The sequence below is a fragment of the Pezoporus wallicus genome, unplaced genomic scaffold (genome assembly GCF_028554395.1).
Source record: "Pezoporus wallicus isolate ANWC-B61680 ecotype Strahan unplaced genomic scaffold, APGP_CSIRO_Pwel_v1 contig_11438, whole genome shotgun sequence".
In the NCBI taxonomy this organism is placed as follows: Eukaryota; Metazoa; Chordata; class Aves; order Psittaciformes; family Psittacidae; genus Pezoporus; species Pezoporus wallicus.
Genome location: NW_026642744.1, coordinates 57,236 through 75,782, shown reverse-complemented (window position 1 = coordinate 75,782; position 18,547 = coordinate 57,236). Strand labels below are relative to the sequence as shown.

The 18,547-nt window shown below is 54.7% G+C and overlaps 1 protein-coding gene across 2 annotated transcripts in view; it reads right to left on the bottom strand.

Moving 5' to 3' along the window:
* Window positions 1–17,307, bottom strand: part of SCARA5 (scavenger receptor class A member 5) — a 35,321-nt gene extending 18,014 nt beyond the window's left edge. For both annotated transcript variants that reach the window (XM_057432184.1, XM_057432185.1), the window contains exons 1-3: window positions 17,169–17,307; window positions 12,236–12,364; window positions 4,644–5,318 (exon numbers count right to left, since the gene is read on the bottom strand). In XM_057432184.1, the coding sequence (XP_057288167.1) occupies window positions 4,644–5,318; window positions 12,236–12,364; window positions 17,169–17,280 (916 nt within the window). In that variant the 5' untranslated portion in view covers window positions 17,281–17,307. The remainder of the gene's footprint in view (window positions 1–4,643; window positions 5,319–12,235; window positions 12,365–17,168) is intronic.
* Between the last annotated feature and the right edge of the window lie 1,240 nt (window positions 17,308–18,547).

Below are 18,547 nucleotides of genomic sequence, written 5' to 3'. Positions count from 1 at the left end.
CAGAATGGTTTGGGTTGGAAGGGACCTTAAAGATGGTCCAGTTCCAACCCCCTGCCATGGGCAGGGACACCTTCCACCAGACCAGGTTGCTCCAAGCCCCATCCAACCTGGCCTTAAACACTGCCAGGGATGGGGAATGATAACGTGGCTATATTTAGGCTGCCCTGTATCACCCAACCCCTTCTGAAATGAAATAATGGAGAATGCAGAAGGGAAGAATGCAAATATGCCAATACCAATAATTTCATCCCACAGGGCATTACAAGAAGCAGAGCCCATCACAGATCCATGGCTTCATAGAGGTAATGGTGATTTTGGTGGATAGCAGAGGAAGGGTCAAGGCAAAGGGGTTTTTCTATCACCACATGCCCAGGTGTCCCAGGATGAGCAGTGAAAACTCTGCATGACCCAGATGCGATCCTGGTTTCAGGTGAAATTCTTCCCTCACATCCTGCACCCCAGCACAGCAAAGGCTGAGCTGCTGAAAACCACTTGCTTAAACAAAACAGATGCTTTCTCCCCATGAGCAAAACTAAAAGCAACCCTGGAAACATCTGCAGTGCAGCCACCGAGGAAAGGGCTCCCCTTTCATCACCCTGACTTTGCCCCAAGCATCCTCCCTAAAGGGAAGGGCTTCCACACGAATGGCACTGGAGCAAAGCTACTGCTCACACAGAATGCCTTGCTTCCCCCACTCCAGCTCCAACACGACTCGGCTGAGGTCCCCTGTGCAGGGACAGCTCTGACAATTTCCATCTGCTCTGGTTTTATAGCACACTGGGAAGTAACCCACACCAGAGCCCCACCTCGGGTCTGTTAACCCTAGGAGGGACACGGGAGCTACCTGCTCAGGGCGCCTCTCAGAGGGATCGGGGTTGGAGCTGCCCTTTCTTGTTAAAATCAGCTGCTACAGTGCAGCCTCCCCAGCCCTCTGCCACCATCATCTCCTCTTCTCTTCTCTTCTCTTCTCTTCTCTTCTCTTCTCTTCTCTTCTCTTCTCTTCTCTTCTCGTCTCGTCTCGTCTCGTCTCGTCTCGTCTCGTCTCTTCTCTTCTCTTCTCTTCTCTTCTCATCTCTTTTCTCTTCTCTCTTCTTTTTTCTCTTCTCTCTTCTTTTTTCTCTTCTCTTCTCTTCTCTTCTCTTCTCTTCTCTTCTCTTCTCTTCTCTTCTCTTCTCTTTTCTCGTCTCTTCTCTTATTCTCTTTTCTCGTCTCTTCTCTTCTTCTCTTCTCTCTTCTCTTCTCTTCTCAGCTTAGTTCAGCTCAGCTCAGCTCATCCTCCTCTCTTCTACCATCTCAGAAAACCATCCCATGAGACACTGGAGAGGTCAAAGGCATGGACAGGCTAAGAAAGGAACTAAGTTTCATGGAGGATGTCCATGGGAAACTGACAACCTCAGCTGCTCTGTGAGAGCTGGAGGCTGGAAGAATGCAGCCAGGGAAGAGATATATCCCATATTCCTTTTCCCTAATGCCTGGATTAGAAATGGGGCTTGGGATGGGCAGATCAATTTAAGCCTGTTTGCTGCCTTCTAAGTTTTGGCATTCATCCTTCAGGGCTCATAGTAGTGAGCCCTGTGGTCCATCACCCACCAGAACACCACCTCTTTGCTACATCCATGCAGCTCCATGAGGAGAGATGGTCCCATCCCCAGGGAGAGCTGGTGCGATGGGACACAGGGAGCAGCTGGGGTGGAGGAGCACTGGGAGGGGTGGCTGGGAGAGTCTGAGCAGCACTGCAGACACTGTGCCAGGCTGGTCCCCACCCCGCACTGATGGAAGGTTGCCCTTAGGAAAGCAAACAGCAGCCCGGATGCATCCCCTGCTTCACCATCCTGCCTGCACAGGGCTGGGCTGCATCAGCCCAGGAGGAAAACCCTCCAAACCCATCAGGATGAGGACTTTCATGACGTGAACAGACCTGATGGCCAGACAGGACCATTGGAATCATCCTGCCAGACCTGCTGCGAGCCAGCACATCCCACCCAGGGAGCTGTACAAGCGGATCCAGGCGGGTGATGGATCCTGGGCATCCTCCCTCCTGCTGACAACATTATTTAAGACCCAGAGCCCCTCTGCAGTGCAAGGCCAAGCCCTCTCTGGGACACACAAGCTGCTTGGCATGGTCAGCTGCTGGAGATGAGCCTGGGGACCTCCCCAGGCTGCCATCACCAGCAAACAGCATCAAAAGCCAGAGCCTGAGATAGCCAAGGTCTTGGGGAAAGGAAAATGCACCCCAAGCAGGCATCCTTACATTGCCAGGGACTGGCTCTGCTGGTGCAAATCCAGCTGGGACCATGGTGAATTAATCCAAGAACATTTGGAGCCAGGGTATAGCCAGCTGGGTATAAGGCTTCTAAAATTATCCATGACCAATCGCTGCCGACAGAAAGCAAGGAAGGAGGAGGGATGGGGAGAGAGGGAAGCTGGGGATGCCAGGAATGTGTCAGGGCAGTGGCTGATAAATCAGGTGCTGGCCCATCGAGGGGGGATTTGTTTCACTTTCTGCTTATGTTAATTGGATTAACATGGCACAAGCGTGTTGGGCTCTGTGACGGTCCCCTTCCTTGGTGGCTTCATCCAAGAGAGGGTGACATCCTCCCCCTGGCAACAGGATGAAGAGAGGGCAGGGGAGGTGACTGAGCAGCTGTGGAAACCTCAAAGCAGTAGGGGCAATGTGGTCCCAGCAGCCCTGAACCAGGCATAGGGAGCCAACATCCCCCCAAGGACCAGGAAAGTGACCCCAGTGAGCTGCTGGTACCCAAGGGTGGTGTTTGGCCTGGACAGGGAGGTATAGCTGCTGCGATTCAAACCATATCTGTCCCCTCTCGGCTCAGCAGATGTCCAGAGGGAGCAAGTGCCTTGGCGTCAGCCCCGTCCTTTCCCATCTGCTGTTTCAGCTGGAAGCACCAGCCCATTGCATCTCTGCAGGTGCAAACCAGCAGCCTAAAAGTGGGACAGCAACTGCACCCATCCTCTTGTTCTGCCCCCAAGATCTTGCACTGGGGTTTCTTCATGGTTTTTAATCTGCCTTATGGCCTGTTCATTCTCTGGGGCTCTGATCAGGTCATGGAATTGAACAGCCGTGGATGAGTCCTGTGTGAGTTTGTCCTGCTCCCTTTCCCTTCCCCATCATCCCATGAAGCCAAGCTGCTCCCAAGGAGTGCACCTCCTTTTGCTTCTGCTCCTATTCCAGCCTCTAAGATCTTCAAAGCAAAAGCCCCCTCTCCCTTGCTGCAGTACAGAGGGACCTTCCTCTTTCTGCTCCCCAGTCACATCAGGACAGCAGAGGAGGTCTGCAACAGCAGACATGGGTTTCTCCAGTGCAGGCATCTCCATCTGAGCTGGTCCCCTTAGAGCTGGGCTGTCCTAGAGGATCTAGTGCTGTGGGATGGTGGGAAGTGTGTGATATCCTTCTGAAAGAGGGTAGATTAAATATTAGGGAAAAAATCTTCCCTGTGAGGGTGGTGAGGCCCTGGCACAGGTTGCCCAGAGAAGCTGTGACTACCCCATCCCTGGCAGTGTTCAAGGCCAGGTTGGATGTGGCTTGGAGCAACCTGGTCTCGTGGAAGGTGTCTCTGCCCGGGGCAGGAGGTTGGAACTGGATGAACTTTAATGCTGCTTCCAACCCAAACCATTCTGTGATTTTATGATCCCACATCAGCAAGGCAGTAAGATCTGAAACAGATGGAAATTCCTGACATCAGAGAGGAAGAAAGGTCCAAGCAGATGGTTAACCCAGGCTGTGCAGCTACACTCATGGGATAACAGCATGACAAATGCCTGGACTTTTCAGATAATTAAGAAGAAGGGAGTAGATGTGTAGCAGGCTGAGGGAGGGATTACCAAGGCACACATATAAATACAGAGAAAAAATGTGGTTCAGCAAAACTGGAATCAATAGCCCAGAGTTAGCACGGATGGGTTGTATCTTTCACCATGATGAGAGTGCTGAGGCCCTGGCACAAGGTACCCAGAGAAGCTGTGGCTGCCCCATCCCTGGCAGTGTTCAAGGCCAGATTGGACAGGGCTTGGAGCAACCTGGTCTAGTGGAAGGTGTCCCTGCCCATGGCAGGGGGTTGGAACTGGATGAGCTTTAAGGTCTCTGCCAACCCAAACACTTCTATGGTTCTATGATTCCATGGTCTGGGAGGAGGTGAGGATGTTAAAGGAGGAGAAGATGAGAAGGGGAAAATGGAGCAAAGGGGATGTATGGTAAAGCAAATGATGTGATTGATGATGACTGAAGGTACCAGTGGGCAGCATTCTGCTTGATCACTGAAGGATGAAGCAGGGCAGAAAACCCACTGTATCTCTTGTGCTTGGTCTTATTCACCTGTGTGGTAAGGAGGAACCTAGCAGTTTTTCCTGGCATTTTTTGAGGAACCTTGGAACTTTTCTTCCTAAAATGGCTGGAGGAGCATTTGGAGAGTCCAAGGTGATGGAGACACCTGAACACCGCAGACACCTGAACAGTGGTGCCTGATACATTTGATACACCAAAGAGTACCTGAGACGTCCCCACAGGTCACCCCCATGACACAGGGACCATTTCCACCACCACCCAGAGCACAGAGGACACCCCTTTCCTCACAACACCTTCACATACCAGCAAGCGACCTGCTTACAAGAGGTGCTCGGCTTACCCCGTATCACGGAGATGTTCTTCAGCGCGATGGAGTGCTCCCAGTCCTTGAGACGCAGGTCCTCCGTCATGTTGTTGAGGATGGCCAGCTCGTGCTTCAGCTGCTCCTCCATGGCTATGTGGATGAGGCGCATCTGCCGTGCATCTTCAGTGGCGTTGCTGATCAGCACCTGCAGGTCCTTGATGCGGGTATGGTGGATGTTCACGTCATAGGACAAGGTCCTGTTCATGGTGTCCACGGCGCCGCTCATGGTCGTTACCTGGTCGCTCAGGCTCTCCACCCTGCTGCCCAGGTGGCTCAGGAGGTGGTCGTGGTGCTGCAGCAGCAGCCGGCTGCTGTTGCCTTCCACGGAGAGCTTGTACATCTCCTGCTGAGCAGCGTCACTCTGCTGGGTCAAGCTGTCCCAGAGGTTGGACACTGCCTTGTCGGTTTGGCTGGCCTGGGTCTGCAGGCTCCAGAGAAGCCCTTCCAGCTTCTGCAGTGACCCCGTCATGAGGAACAAGGAGTCTGAGTGGTTCTGCAAGAGGTCCTGGAGCCTCCAGATGTGATCCAGCATGTCGCCCTTCAGAGGTAGCTGCAGCAGCTTCAGCTGCATATCCCGAAAGCTCTCATTGAGGCGGTTGACGTTCCCCATCAGTGCCTTCAGGTCCTCAGGGGAAGTCTGTGGTCTGGAGACTGCAAAGGATGGAGAGGAGCAGGGCATCAGAAACCACCCTATGGAGGTGGGACCTTCCTGAGAGCTGCAACCCCATCCCCTTCCAAGAAGCACTTGGATGTCCCCTGTTCCTTGGTGCTTGGAGGTGAAAGCCCTACCTCAAATCCCAACAGGTTCATCCCATCAGCCCCTCTTTGCCCCCACAGTTTTCTCCATGTTTGGAGAAGGAGGTTTGTTTCTGAAAGGATAAAGGAGGTGCCTTGCTCAGGAAGGACAGCAAAGGCCCCCAGCAGCTCAGGACTTCAGGGTGGCTCTGAGCTTTGCCAGATGGGTCATGATGCTATGAAGCTCTGCCTCTTGGCTTCGTCCAGCTTGTTTGCCTTTGGTCAGAGGACTGGCTGCTAACACCATCCGCTTCCCTTTGCTCAAAACAGGCCTTAAAACCACTTCTTCTCCCACTGAGGTTTAATTTTAACACTCAGGTTTCCCTCCTGGCCGCTGATCTTGGACCTGAGCTCAGCCCCTTGCTCTCTAATGAGGACCATGAGGCTGGCTCGGCAGGTCTCCATGGCGCTGGGTGCGGTTTGCTGTCAGCCTCCAACCAGCACGTCCCGCATCCCGCGGCTGCCAGGGCTCTTCCCAAGGGAGGAAACCCACCCCATTCAGGAGCATCTACATCCCAGGGCTGCCAGGACTCTTCCAGAGGGAGGAAACACACCCTGGCTCAGGAGAATCCACTTCCAAGGGCTGCCAAGGCTCTTCCCAATGGAGGAAACCCACTCTGGCTCAGGAGCATCCTCAGTCTGCCTCCAAGAGCTGCCAGGGCTCTTCCCAAGGGAGGAAACCCACCATGGCTCATGAGCATGCTTCACCCCTTGCCTCTGCATCTCTGGTGGCAGAGAGCTCCTGATCACCCATCCCAAACCCCTCTTGGCCTCGCACCAGCTTCCAGAGGCCCAAAATGGGATTCAGAGAGTGAACCTGGAAGTTTGGGGAGAAGTTTTCTCCTAGCGCTGCTCCAGCAAGCCCTTCCCACCAAGCCCAATAGAACCAGTAAAGCCCCATCCCAGACCCCACCACCCTGCTGTACACTTTGGTAGACCCCAGAAAGATGATCCAGGCAAGGGAATAATATCTCCTCCCTCTGCCTTGCCTTAACGCTGGGTCTCCAATTCAGCCCAGAGAGGGGACTCAAACCCAAACCAATGCAAATAATGAGATTTTCCTTTTTTTTTCCTAAAGGAAAACAAATAATCCCTATTGTTCTCTCAGCTGTGGTGGAGCTTTGGCTGGAGCGATGCTGCAGGCTGGTGCAGGACCGGCCTGGCAGCTCAGCCCTCATTTCCACAGACAGAAGCTGTGCGGAGTCATTTGGTTTGAATTAGAACTGCTGGAGCAAGGCGAGGGTGAAAGCAGACGTGCACACACGAAGGGCTCCAGAACCCCAGGCTCACAGCCACCTAGTGCTAGTAGGGGCACTGGGTGGATGCTCTGAGGAGCAGGAGCCTACTGTGCTCAGAGAGACCATAATGGAACTGAGCACCTTCCAGGCACTGAAGGCATCTTTCCTCTATTCATTGCCCGCTGTTAAATAATCTCACTGCTGGACTGTCCCACCTTCAGCTGCAGTGTGCTCTCCTCCGTAGGGATGGTGACATTGTTTTGGTCCTTTCTGCATGTCCCTGCTTGTCACCTGCATCGCTGCAGGGGGAACATCTCAGCATCACCATCTCAGGCACGCACCAGGCATTGTCTTTGCCCATGGGGGTTCACAATGGCAAAAGCCACCAAGCAATGTGCCCAAGGCCACCCTGAGGGGGGACAATTGCAAGGAAAGACCTTGGGAAAAGTCATCATGGGGCTGGTGAAGGGATGGGTGACCAAAGCTGCTCCATAAAGTCTTTCCAAAGTCAGGGTGCAGAGACAACCATGGCTTCCTTACCAAGGGGAAAAGCAGCCCAGTGTGGGCGGCAGAAGAAGAAATAACCCAAGCCCAGGTCCTGTGGTGGCCAAAGGCTGGGAATCATGGGCCAGCTCCTCTCCTTTGCACCTGCAATTACTTGCAAAGCCTGCGGAGTTCCTCACATTCCCACATACCACTTCCAATGACCAGCCAGAATCCCTGAGGATCTCCTTTGCCCGGCCCTGATACTGCAGCCATCAACCTGAGAGTAACCAAGGCTGCTACGGAGCATCCTGCAGCCAAAACCACACCGGGAAGCTTCTTAGAACCTCCAGCCTTGGGCTGCCCTGTGCATACACGTGTGTGCATGTCAGCAGCTCTCCTGCCCCCCAAGTGTTCTGCCTCCCTCTTTCCACCTGATGGGTTGGTAGGATGGACTAATCCTGAGCCAGAGGAGGGGAAGGCGGGTGTTGTGAGCCTGCAAAGCCCTCCTTGGTTTCTTTCTTTTCATGAAAGCAGGAGCTGGGGAGCATTACAGTTAGGAGCGTGGAGCACACACATAAATGCATGCCCACAGCTTGTGTGCAGATGCACACGTGTGCAGGCATGGGCACAGCACAGGTACTTCCACATGTGAGCACATGCATGCTTGTGCGCAGCACAGACACATGCACACACATGTGCAAATGCACCCGCATGCATACACACACAGAGCACATGCACGGACAGGCGTGCACACATGTGAATGCACGCAGCACACATGCACACAGCACACATGCACACACATGCGTGGCTCTGTTTTTGGGGACATGCCATCTTGTGGCTGCTGTTCCCCACCACTGTTTCAAGAAGGAAAGGGTTGCAAGAGCCTCACTACCCCAGAATCCTCTCCAGGCCCTGCTGCTGCTGCTGCACAGAGTATGTGTGCCTGTAGTCATGCACACGGGTGTGAAAGGTGCTAAATTGCATCAAACAAAGGTGGCAAAGGAAAGCCTTAGAGAGATGGGGTTGGGGGTGGTGTCATTGGGATAAGCTGTGGAGCAGCTTGCTGCAGGAAGGTTGGAAAAGCACCGGGAGAGAAACACCTTGAAGTTACTAAATAGACATATATTTATATATATGCATACTTACATGAGCACAGAACGATGCAAATGCGCTGGCGTGCACTTTCCCTCTCTGCGCTGCAACCCATGCACATGCACCCTGTGCTGTGCACACTCACACTCACACATCTTTGCTGGGGGTTAATGGCAAACGTGCCCTGTGCCCTCACACCCCTCCTAATACTTCTCATGTCCTGGAGGAGCCTTACAGAGTGGACAAGCACACACAAGCACATGCATGCACCCTACTGCATGGCACACTGTCCCTGCCACTGGGTGCAGCCCTGCACCATGAGCACTTACAGGCACTCGCACCCTTGCATGCACCCAAAATCTTTCTTTCCCCCTTTCAGGCTCACATATAGCCAAGGCGATGCTGCAAAGTGGCTGTGTGCACAGTGAACACAAGTGTTTTCACCACCCCTGGCAATCCGACTCCTGCAGCATTATGTGGCAGGGGGGTTTATTTCCACTGTGAAGTTGGGCAGATGCTGAGCATGAAGTTCAACATGTGACTGGATGTGTGACAGGAGCAGGTCTGGGCACCCTAACCATGAGACCGACATCCTATGGTCCCAGCCCTGCACAAGAGCATCACCTCCAGTATTTCAGAAAGGGTGGAAACCAAGCCCTGGGCTGGAAAAAAAAGCTGCAGAAGGATTTGGGTATAGATGGGCAGGATGGGGAGTGTGGGATGGTAGGGAGCAGCCAGCACTCGGCTCCAGCGTGAGTCTCTTCTTAGCCCAGGCACAGGTCCATGGGTCCCCCACTGCCAGCAGCTTTTTGGCTGTTCAGGTTTGTTCTGTATCCCTGGGGAAATGCTGGCTGCAGGCACAGACCTGCTTTGGAGCCAGCTTGTGGGGAGCAGGAGGAGTTTGTGATGGAGCTGACTGGGGAGCTCACACAATGGCTGGCCATGGGGCTCTCTTGCTTCCATCTCCACTGGCATCCTCAGAGCATGAATTATGGGGCTACAGCTCTTGAAATGGAGGGTGCTCATTTCCTTGGATGCTTCTGCCAGACGCCAGGGGTTCTGTGTGTGGAAGCGTGGCCGGCTCTCAATGCAAATATAAGCATGGAGGTAGGGTGCAACTCAGATGCCCGTTCATGTGTCTGGTTCAGATACCCGCATGAAGGCTCTTGGCTCGTTATCTGCGTCCTAATGAGCCTTGGCCTCCCAAGGATCCAGGTTCAAACACCAAAGTGCAGGTCTGTGCATGCAGGTGGCTTGGATTTAACACAGACCTTGCAAAAAAAAAGCTGAGAGTGGAGTCCTGCTTTGGGCTAGGTGCCTTTTTAGTGGATGATGATGGAGTCTGGGACAGAGAGAAAGGGAGTGTGTTCCCAGAGCCACAAAACTGCTGCCAGGCTTGTGAGAGAGGCTATTAAAAGCAGCCTGTGTTGAAACCACCCCAGGTTCTGTTGCTGAAAACATCCTGTTTCCACAGCTCCGAGGTGGTTCACGGTATTTTTGGCACTTTACTCATTTTCTGGGCCTTTTCCACAGAGCGCATTGCAGGACACCTGCCCAAGCCAGCTTCAATGTGATGCCTGGGGCATCTGCGTTGCCAAAACCATGAACTTCACATGCTGGGATCACCATCACGGGCTGGGAGGTTGTCTCTGCAAGGTGTTCCCTTGCAATGCCCCAGCCATGCTGGGAAGTACTGTGTGTTGTGCAAGTGTGGACAGGATGGGAAGCAGGGGAGCAAGGCAGATGGCGCATCCCTGCTCTGTGCTTCCGGCCCTGGGATGCAGGGATACTGGCAGTGGAGGGCATGGACCAGGGTTGGTTTCCCCATCACCATTGCCCAGACAGCCCCAACCCTGTCAGTGTTCAAGATCAGGTTGGACAGGGCTTGGAGCAGCAACCTGGTCTAGTGGAAGGTGTCCCTGCCTGTGGCAGGGGTTTGGAACTGGATGAGCTTTAAGGTCCCTTCCAATCCAAACCAGTCTGGGATGCTACAAACCAATGATGTTCCTCTAACAGCGTCGTGGTTGGCTCACCCCAGCCTAAGGAGCAGGTGAGAGCGAGTCTGCTTTGGAACATGAGGGAGGCTGGGCAGAAGGTCTCACCTCTGGCAAGCTGGTGTCTGGTCTCCAGTGGCACAAAGTGTGATTTTCCATAGGAAAAACAAGCTCTCTACCATTAAGGCTGCCCATGAACACCCAATCCCACTCCTCTGAGGACCATCAGCTCCAACGTCGAGGTTCCAGCCACAGGCACCTGAACCTGAGGATCATCAGTGTTGTCTACATGTGGCTCCCAGCTGGATCTGGTCTCCTCACTCTGTTGCAAGACCAGCCTGTGCCTCTGGTTTGCCTTGATGTGATAAGACTGCCCAGGGCAGCACGGCTGGTTCCAGCCCTTGTGAGTCAGCTCCATCCAAAATCAGAGCCTTGGCTTAGAACTCCAGACATGCAGAAAGCAATAATGGAAGAGACTATTTTTCTCTTCATTTTGCCTTTCTCTCGCAAGACTCCAACAGCCCAGGGGTAAGGTGGTTTTACTGGGTCTTTCAGTAAGAAAGCTGAAATCCTGCCAGTCACAGGGCTCGGAAGCTTTGGAGATGCCCGTGACCCTCCAGCTGTCCCGGCTGTGAGCTGATGCCATAATGTTATTGCTGGAGCTGCTCTGGGGTGAGCAGCTGTAGCTCAGCCCAGGACAAGAGCGCCTGTCCCCAGCTCTTTGCACAATTCATGGCATCCCTCGCTCTGGGTTCCGCAGGCCAACAACAACATTAAAACAATGTAATGCAAGAAATAAGTGGGAAAGGCTTCAAAATTCCAGCAAAACCTCCCCTGTCTCTTCCCTAGCCCAGGAAAGAAATAAATCCACCCTTTGCACAAGACACGGGCTGCCTTCATAGTCCTGGCATTCCAGCGGCTGGAGTTCAGCATGAGATCCATCATCCCCCAGCTGCCTGCTGCAGGCAAGGCACAGAAATGATCCCTAAGGAATGGTGTGGAAGCAGCTCTCAGCCCTGCCCAGCCCTAGAGAGCAGCTAGTGGTGATTTAGGACTGGAAAGGGGGATCCCCATATCCCCCCACTGTCAATGATGGGCTTAAAGCTGGGAAGGAGGTGGGTGGGAAGTGAGGAGCTGGCATCTCCCACCCAAGCACTCTGTAGCTCCCATCCAAACCCCCCCATCCAGCCCACATGGGGATGGTACGGGTGGAAGGAGGGTACTGGGATCAGGGGTTAAACCAGGCAACTTCTCTAACTGCTTCCAGCAGGACAAAGGGGAAAACAAGCCTGTGGCTATGAGGACCACATAGGGGATGTGTGCAGGGATGAGCTGGGGCTGGGAGCAATTACAGGCATTTGTGAGCAGCTCTCCCATCCTTGTGCTCATCCAAAAGCTGAAGAGGGGAGGCAGGAGTTTTGCTGGCACATGTGTGATGTGCTGTGCAAGGATAATGCCCTGCCTCTGTCACCAATAGAGCTGGGGCTTATCCTTACCCCAAGCAAAATGGGGGGTTTGGGTAAACTCAGCACCTAGTGATGTGAGAGATTTGAACCCCAAAACATGGGGCTCCTGAGCCTTTCCTGAGCATCACCATCCCCAGCTCACGGTGCCTGGACCCTCCAGCCTCAAAGCTTATATCAAAACCACTCCAGACATGCAGCATGGAGACGGTATGGGCTCATATTGCTGTCTCCAAGGAGCTGAAAGCAGGTTGTGGAGGCCATGCCTGCTCTTAGCAGGGGCTGTAAACCAAGGCAGGCATTGCCTCCTTACTCTGCTTCTGCTGGATCTCATGTTTTCCTCCCCTGGATAGCATGGAAAACCCTCCCCAACACCTCTGCAGGGGCAACAGAAGTGCGGTCCCATTTCCGTGACCAGACACAGTTCTCTGAGCAACTGCAGCCAGAGGTATCACCCTAGGGTACTGCTGCACCATTTAGGATGCAGGCTCAGCCCTTACCTGCAAGGATGAAGACTCCAACGAGGATGAGGAAGACGAGGAGGTAGAGTCCCACCACAGCGTACTTCAGTGCCGCCAAAGAGCCCAGCCGGCCACAGCGTCCTGCTGTCTTCATCCCTCGCCCAGGCCCTGGGGGACAGGGAAAGCATCATGCACCTGGACTGCTGGGATCCATCTCCCATGGGGAGAAAACATTGCACATATAGTTTTGGGAATGGCTTGTGGGTGCTGGCACAGCTCTGCATGTCCTGAGTTGGACCACGTGGATTTCCCTGAGTCTGTACCACTGATGCTGGCACAAGCCCAAGCTGCCAGGTGAAGGCTGAAGTGCGGCTGGGACACCAGGCTGGGTCAGTGGGCCAAAGCCAGTTATGTGAGGTTCCACAAGGATATGTGCTGTGTCCCGCATTTGGGCCATAACAACCCCTTGCAATGCTACAGGACTGGGGAAGAGTGGCTGGAAACCTGCTTGGGAGAAAAGGACCTGGAGGTGTTGGTCAACAGCTACAAGAGAGACATTTTGTTGCTGGAGTATGCCTAGAGAAGGGAAACGGAGCTGGGAAAGGGTCTGGAGCACAAGGGTGAACGGAGCTTTGAGCAACCTCATCTAATGGAAGAAGTCCCTGCCCATGGGAGGCTGGAAGTGGATGAGCTTCGAAGGTCCCTTAAACCAAAACCATTCTGTGATTACAAGATGCCCAGACCCTGATGCCCCTGAAAGACCCAGCTTGCCCAAATCTGTGCTAGCTGCAATCCAGCTCCTCTTCAACTCTGCCGCATGGCCTGAGCGGCAAGAGCTGTGTGTGAAGGAGGTGGGGGTTTATGAGTAAAATAGCTGTGAGGAAAATACAAGAAGAGATGAGAAAAGGCTCCTGTGCTGCCAACCCAGTGGCTGAGAAATATCACCTGATTGTGGACTTTGCATGTATTTAGAGCTTCAGCTTGTGTTGAAATCTGGGCCAGGTTGTGGTCTCAGAGGATAGCCAGAGGATGATCTGGATACAGACCCTGCATCTCGCTGTCCCCAGCCTCAAGGCTCAGTAATGGTTCATCCTGACACCTTGGCTCTCTGGGTGTCCCTGCCCGACTGGGACGAGGTGCAGGGCATTGGGTATCAGCATTTCTGTGTTGGACCCTTGAAGAAACACAAGGTTTCTGAGAACCAGCAACTTTATGCCGGGGCACACAGCACCGCCTGGTTATTTCCGCTTGCCAAAGGGAGACACCAACAAAAGGTGGAGGAAGAGTCCAAAACTCCCGCTCACTTGACATTTGGGTGCCTACATCCCATTGCTTCCTGCCCTTTAAGCACCAAGGCACAATGTGGCACTGATCCAGAGCCTGCATGCATCCAGCGTAACAGTTGAAGCACCACAGCCCCAAAGTCAAGCCTCCCGAGGAGCAGACCACACTCGTAGCTGGCCATGAGCGATGCTCACCTCCGGCTGAGACTGTCCCTGTTGGGCTCTGCGACCTCACCTCATCTCACCCCCATCCATGAGGCAGGAGCTGAGCTCCCTGCAGGACCAAGTTGGCTTTTAGGGTGCCAGAGGAGGTACAACAGGTTGGGGATGGCCCTAGCCTGGCTGGGTCCTTTCCCTACTGCACCCTTCCCCTGCGGATGGTCCATGTGTCCATCCTGCTGTAGGAGGATGCTTTGTAGCAGCCTCCAGCCAGCAAAGGGTTACACAGGGTGTATTGCTTCACTCAGCCCCATTTTGGGGCTCCAAAATGATGCAGTGCTGAGGTCAGGCTGCTGACACCCAGCAGGGATCCCGTGGGGATGTGGGGTGCACGGGGAGCCCCAGCTCAGGTGCGAAAGGCGGTGTCTCTCCCCCGAGACCCCTCCATCTGCGATGCATTACCCGCACGCGGTTCCCATTTGCCAAACAGATGGAGCCGAGGGTTTCAGCATGAGGAAAGCTGCAATATTTTTCTGACATTAACACTTATATCAGGTCCTGGGAGACTCCGGGAGGAGCTGGCCCCGAGCCCCGAACCACCCACTCCTCTTTGCTGCTCTCGGAAGAGCAGGAGGGACCGCAGCTGCGTAAGCAGGGTTTTCACAACAGCCCAGCTCCGAGGAGCCCACGGGCGGGCTCCGGCCAGTAACCAAGGGGAAAAGCAAATATTTCTTCCCCCTGCCCATGCCCCGGGGAGCTGGAGCTGTGGCCCGCCCAGTCACTGCGGGTGCAGGAGGTGGAAGGCTGGAACCAGCCAGGACTTGTCATCCCGCAAACCCTGGGGCGGTCCAGGGATGCTGTCCTGAGGGTCACAGAATCCCTGCCCATGGCAGCGGGGGGTTGGAACTTCAGGTTCTTCAGGTCCTTCCCAACCCTCACTATTCTGCAGCAAGCAGCACGCTGCCACACAGGTCTGCAGCCCCATAACGAGCATTTTCCATGAGCCCAGGAGGGACTCTCATTATCCCATCTCATGGTGATGCTCTCAGGGTTGACCTTGTCCCTGCCTTGCGCAGCTGCAGACCAGACACAGCCTCGCTCCAGCAAACTCTCCCCTGGGTTCCTTGGAGACCCAACTCTGCACTGGGGTGAGTTATGAATGAGCAAAACTACCACAAAAGCACCAAAGCCAGGGATACCTTGAACCCTCCCTGCCATGGCCCCGTACCAGGGAGAGGTCTCTGGTGGGAATGGTGGCCTCAGCTGTGGAGAACACCAACTCCCCCTTCCTATCTCTTCCAGCATCTCTCCCTCCAGGCTCCACCACTCCCCTGCTATGTTTGTAGTGTGGCAGAGCATGGGGACAGAGCCCCTGGGGGGAATCTGAGCCTCCTTCTGCTGCAGGAAGGTGAGCAGAGGCAGGAGCTGAGGGCAGGGGGACCCTTGCAGGGCGACATCAATTTGAGGATTGGCATCAAGACTCAGGTTTCTACTTGGTGGGAAATCCACCCTCTGGACTCAAAGCTGTGCCCATTGCAAGGGCTGGTGGGCAGGTGAGCACACAGCAATGCCCCATCTCCTCTTGCAATAACTACCACGAGCCACTTTCACCATGCAAGCATCCAGAAGCACTTTGGCCAGAGATGGGTTTGCCCCACTTGCCTAGAACTGGGAGGACGAGTCCCCATCACCCTGAATCCCATGCTTGTGCTGGAGACAGCAGTGCTGGGAAGCCTGCTCAGAACCAGTCCAATTTTTCCAGCAGCTCCACAGGTCTCCTAGAATCATTTAGCTTGGGAAAGACCTTTAAGATCAAGTCCAACCATTAACCCAGCACTGCCAGTCCCACCCTTAAACCATGTCCCCAAGCACCACCTTTACACCTCTTTAAAACCCTTCCAGGGATGGCGATTCCACCACATCCCTGGGCAGCCTGTTCCAGTGCTTGACAGCCCTTTTGGGAGAGAAATTTTTCCTCATATCCAATGTAAACCTCCCCTGGTACAACTTGAAGCTGTTACCTCTTGTCCTGTTACTTGTGACTTGGGAGAAGAGACCAACTCCACCTCTCTACAGCCTCCTGTCAGTCAGTTGTAGAGAGTGATAGGGTACCCCTGAGCCTTCTCTTCTCTGGACTAAACACCCCCAGGTCCCTCAGCCCTTTCCCATCACACTTGTGCTCCAGACCCTTCACCAGCTCCGTTGCCCTTCTCTGGACCCGCTCCAGCACCTCAATGTCTCTCTTGTAGTGAGGGGCCCAGAAATGAGCACAGGATTTGAGGTGCGGCCTCACCAGTGCTAGTACAGGGGGATGATCACTGCCCTGGCCCTGCTGCCCACACTATTGCTAATAGAAGCTAGTGTGCTGTTGGCCTTCTTGTCCACCTGGGCACAAGCTGGCTCAAATGTAGCTGGCTGTCAATCAAATCCCACCACCTTTTCTAGGGAGGAAGTGCTAATTCCTATGTGATTGTTCTCAGGCTCTTCCATGCTTTCCAGCACATCCATAAGCCTTGCATCTTTGCTGCTGCGTGGATCTCCATCTCCTACCTCCACTGAAACAGCAGACTGAAGGACCTCTCTAGCACATCGTCCTTCCAACACAAGGTTTTATCCCTTTCCCCCTTCAAGTTTAAAGCTCTTCCAATGAGCCCTACTAACTCCTGCACAAAGATCCTTTTCAGTCAGGTGGAGATACGACAGGGAAAAGACAGGGAAATCCCTGGTGCACGGTACTGGAGCGTTCCACTGCCCATTGTGCCAGCACCAGAGCGCCTCACCTTGGTGAGCCTCTCCAAGCAAAGCTGTCAGCAAAGAGGACCTCATGTCTTTGCTGTGCACCCAACTCTGTCACCCTGGCCAGGAAGCCTCCCTGGTGAAACTCATCAGAGATGGGGAAAACTTCATCAGGGCTCTTTGCTTGGGGACACTCAAGACTTTTTTTACCAGATCCAGTGAAAAATGAGCAGTGTCTCATGGGACAAGAATGAGGGAAAAGAGCTCAGCAGGTCCTCAGTGGAGATAGAGGCCAGCTGAGATGTGCAGGAGATACAAGCAGGTCCTGATGCACAGTCCTGGTGCTATCGGCCCCAGTGCAGGGTACCTCTGGACAAGACCTCATGCCAGAGAGCCAGAGGCTTGGGGGACACAAAAAAATGCCAAAAACCCCACAAAAATCAGACTTTAGCAAGCTCCATGGAGCACAACTCTGGTCAGGGGCAGAACCAAATCACATCCTGGGCAGCTTGAGAGGCCCATGGTGGCCTGGAGAGACATTTCCTGCTCTGTTTGGGACCCACACATTCCTCATGGTGTTGCTTCCACCAAGACATTGCTCTTCTGCTCCAGTGCACTGGGACTCACACCGAGCACCTGGCTCAGCCCAGACACCTTTGTCTGTGTGAAGCCAAGCTGCTGAGCTTCTTCTTGAGCAATCCAAGCTCCCATGTCCCCACGTGAAGTTCTCCAGGTTTCTACCACCAGGTTCAAGGCCCCCACCCCAGACCAAGCTGTGTGTGAACCCTACTCACCATCCTCACAGAGGTTCAGCTTGGAGAGGTTCCTTCCCTCGAAGGGCTCCTCAAAGATGGAGCCGTTCTCCCTCTCACCGAAGGTGTGCAGGTACATGGCCTTGTTCTCCATCTTCCTGCCGTGGTGGAAAAGAACAGGCATATGAGGTGGTGCTTGGTGGCTTGGTGTTATCCTGACATGGCAGGAGCCTGATCCTGGATAATCTGACATGGCTCCAAGGGGGAGCTCCTACCACCCACCCATGCTCAAACACATCCCTCATGGATGCCCAGTCTCAGTGTCTCCTCCAGGCATGTGCTGGCTATCTGTCCCTCCCTAGGAATGGGGAGATGAGGGCTCAGTGCCTGCATGCAGGCCTCTCAGGACCTCTTTCACCCCTAGGGCTTGGGATACCCCTGCACCCACACCACCGTTAGATACCCCAGCACCCTGCCTGTGTTCTGAGCCAGCTCTGCCCATAGACCCAGTCTGGCTGGCACTGCCTCAGTGCTTGAGTTGGGCTGGTCCCAGGGACCTGGGGAAGTTGTGTCCCTGCTGCCACTGATGTCTTATCACAGCACTCAGTTGGGGGGAAATCAGCCCCCAGCCATGCTCTGGTGTGGAAGGAGTTAAAATCACCGCAAAGTGGGACCTGCTGAGCGCTCCCAAACTCATCCCCTGCAACACACCCAGCTCCAGCCACCCCTCGCTGTCAGCCCATGGATGCTGTGCTCCTGCCACCGCCATCCCTCCCTCGCAGCTAAACCCATGGTGGGAGCAGGCTGGGCAGCAGCCTCCCCGACCCCTGTTCCCACCCCCAAGGGGGACACATCACCCGTGTAACCCAGGGAATGGATCCAGCTCTTTCTTTATCCCCTCTCCCTTTTCTCCCCACCGCGGCATCACTCACCTGCCGGGCGGACCCACTCGGGAGCGAGTTTCCTGTGGCCCCTTCCCTCTCCTCCTCGCTCAGTCCCCGGGCTGCGCCATGGTGGCTGGGGCAGGGTGGCGAGGACAGCAAGGGGAGCCCCCGACCTCACCGCCAGCTCCCCACGGGCGCGGAGGGGCCGCCGCTCTCCGCCAGCCACCCATGGGTGGGGGGGGTCCCCGGGGGTGGGTGATGCGCGGACCCGGTGGGGCGGCTGCGGAGCCGGGAAGCTGTGAGCGAGGACCGCTCGGACGGGAAGGTTTTGTAGGCGGGGAACGGGAGCGGGGACGGGCTCCCCACGCCCCCCCACCAGCCCTCCCCATCCTCCGGGGCCGCCCATTTGCCGGCCTCGGGCCGCCCCGGCCCCGGGGACCCGGGGCTGGAGCATCCTTCGGGGAACTGGGAGCGGAGCATCCCACGGTGAACAAGGGTTGAAGGATCCCACAGGGAACAGGAGCCGGAGCATCCCAG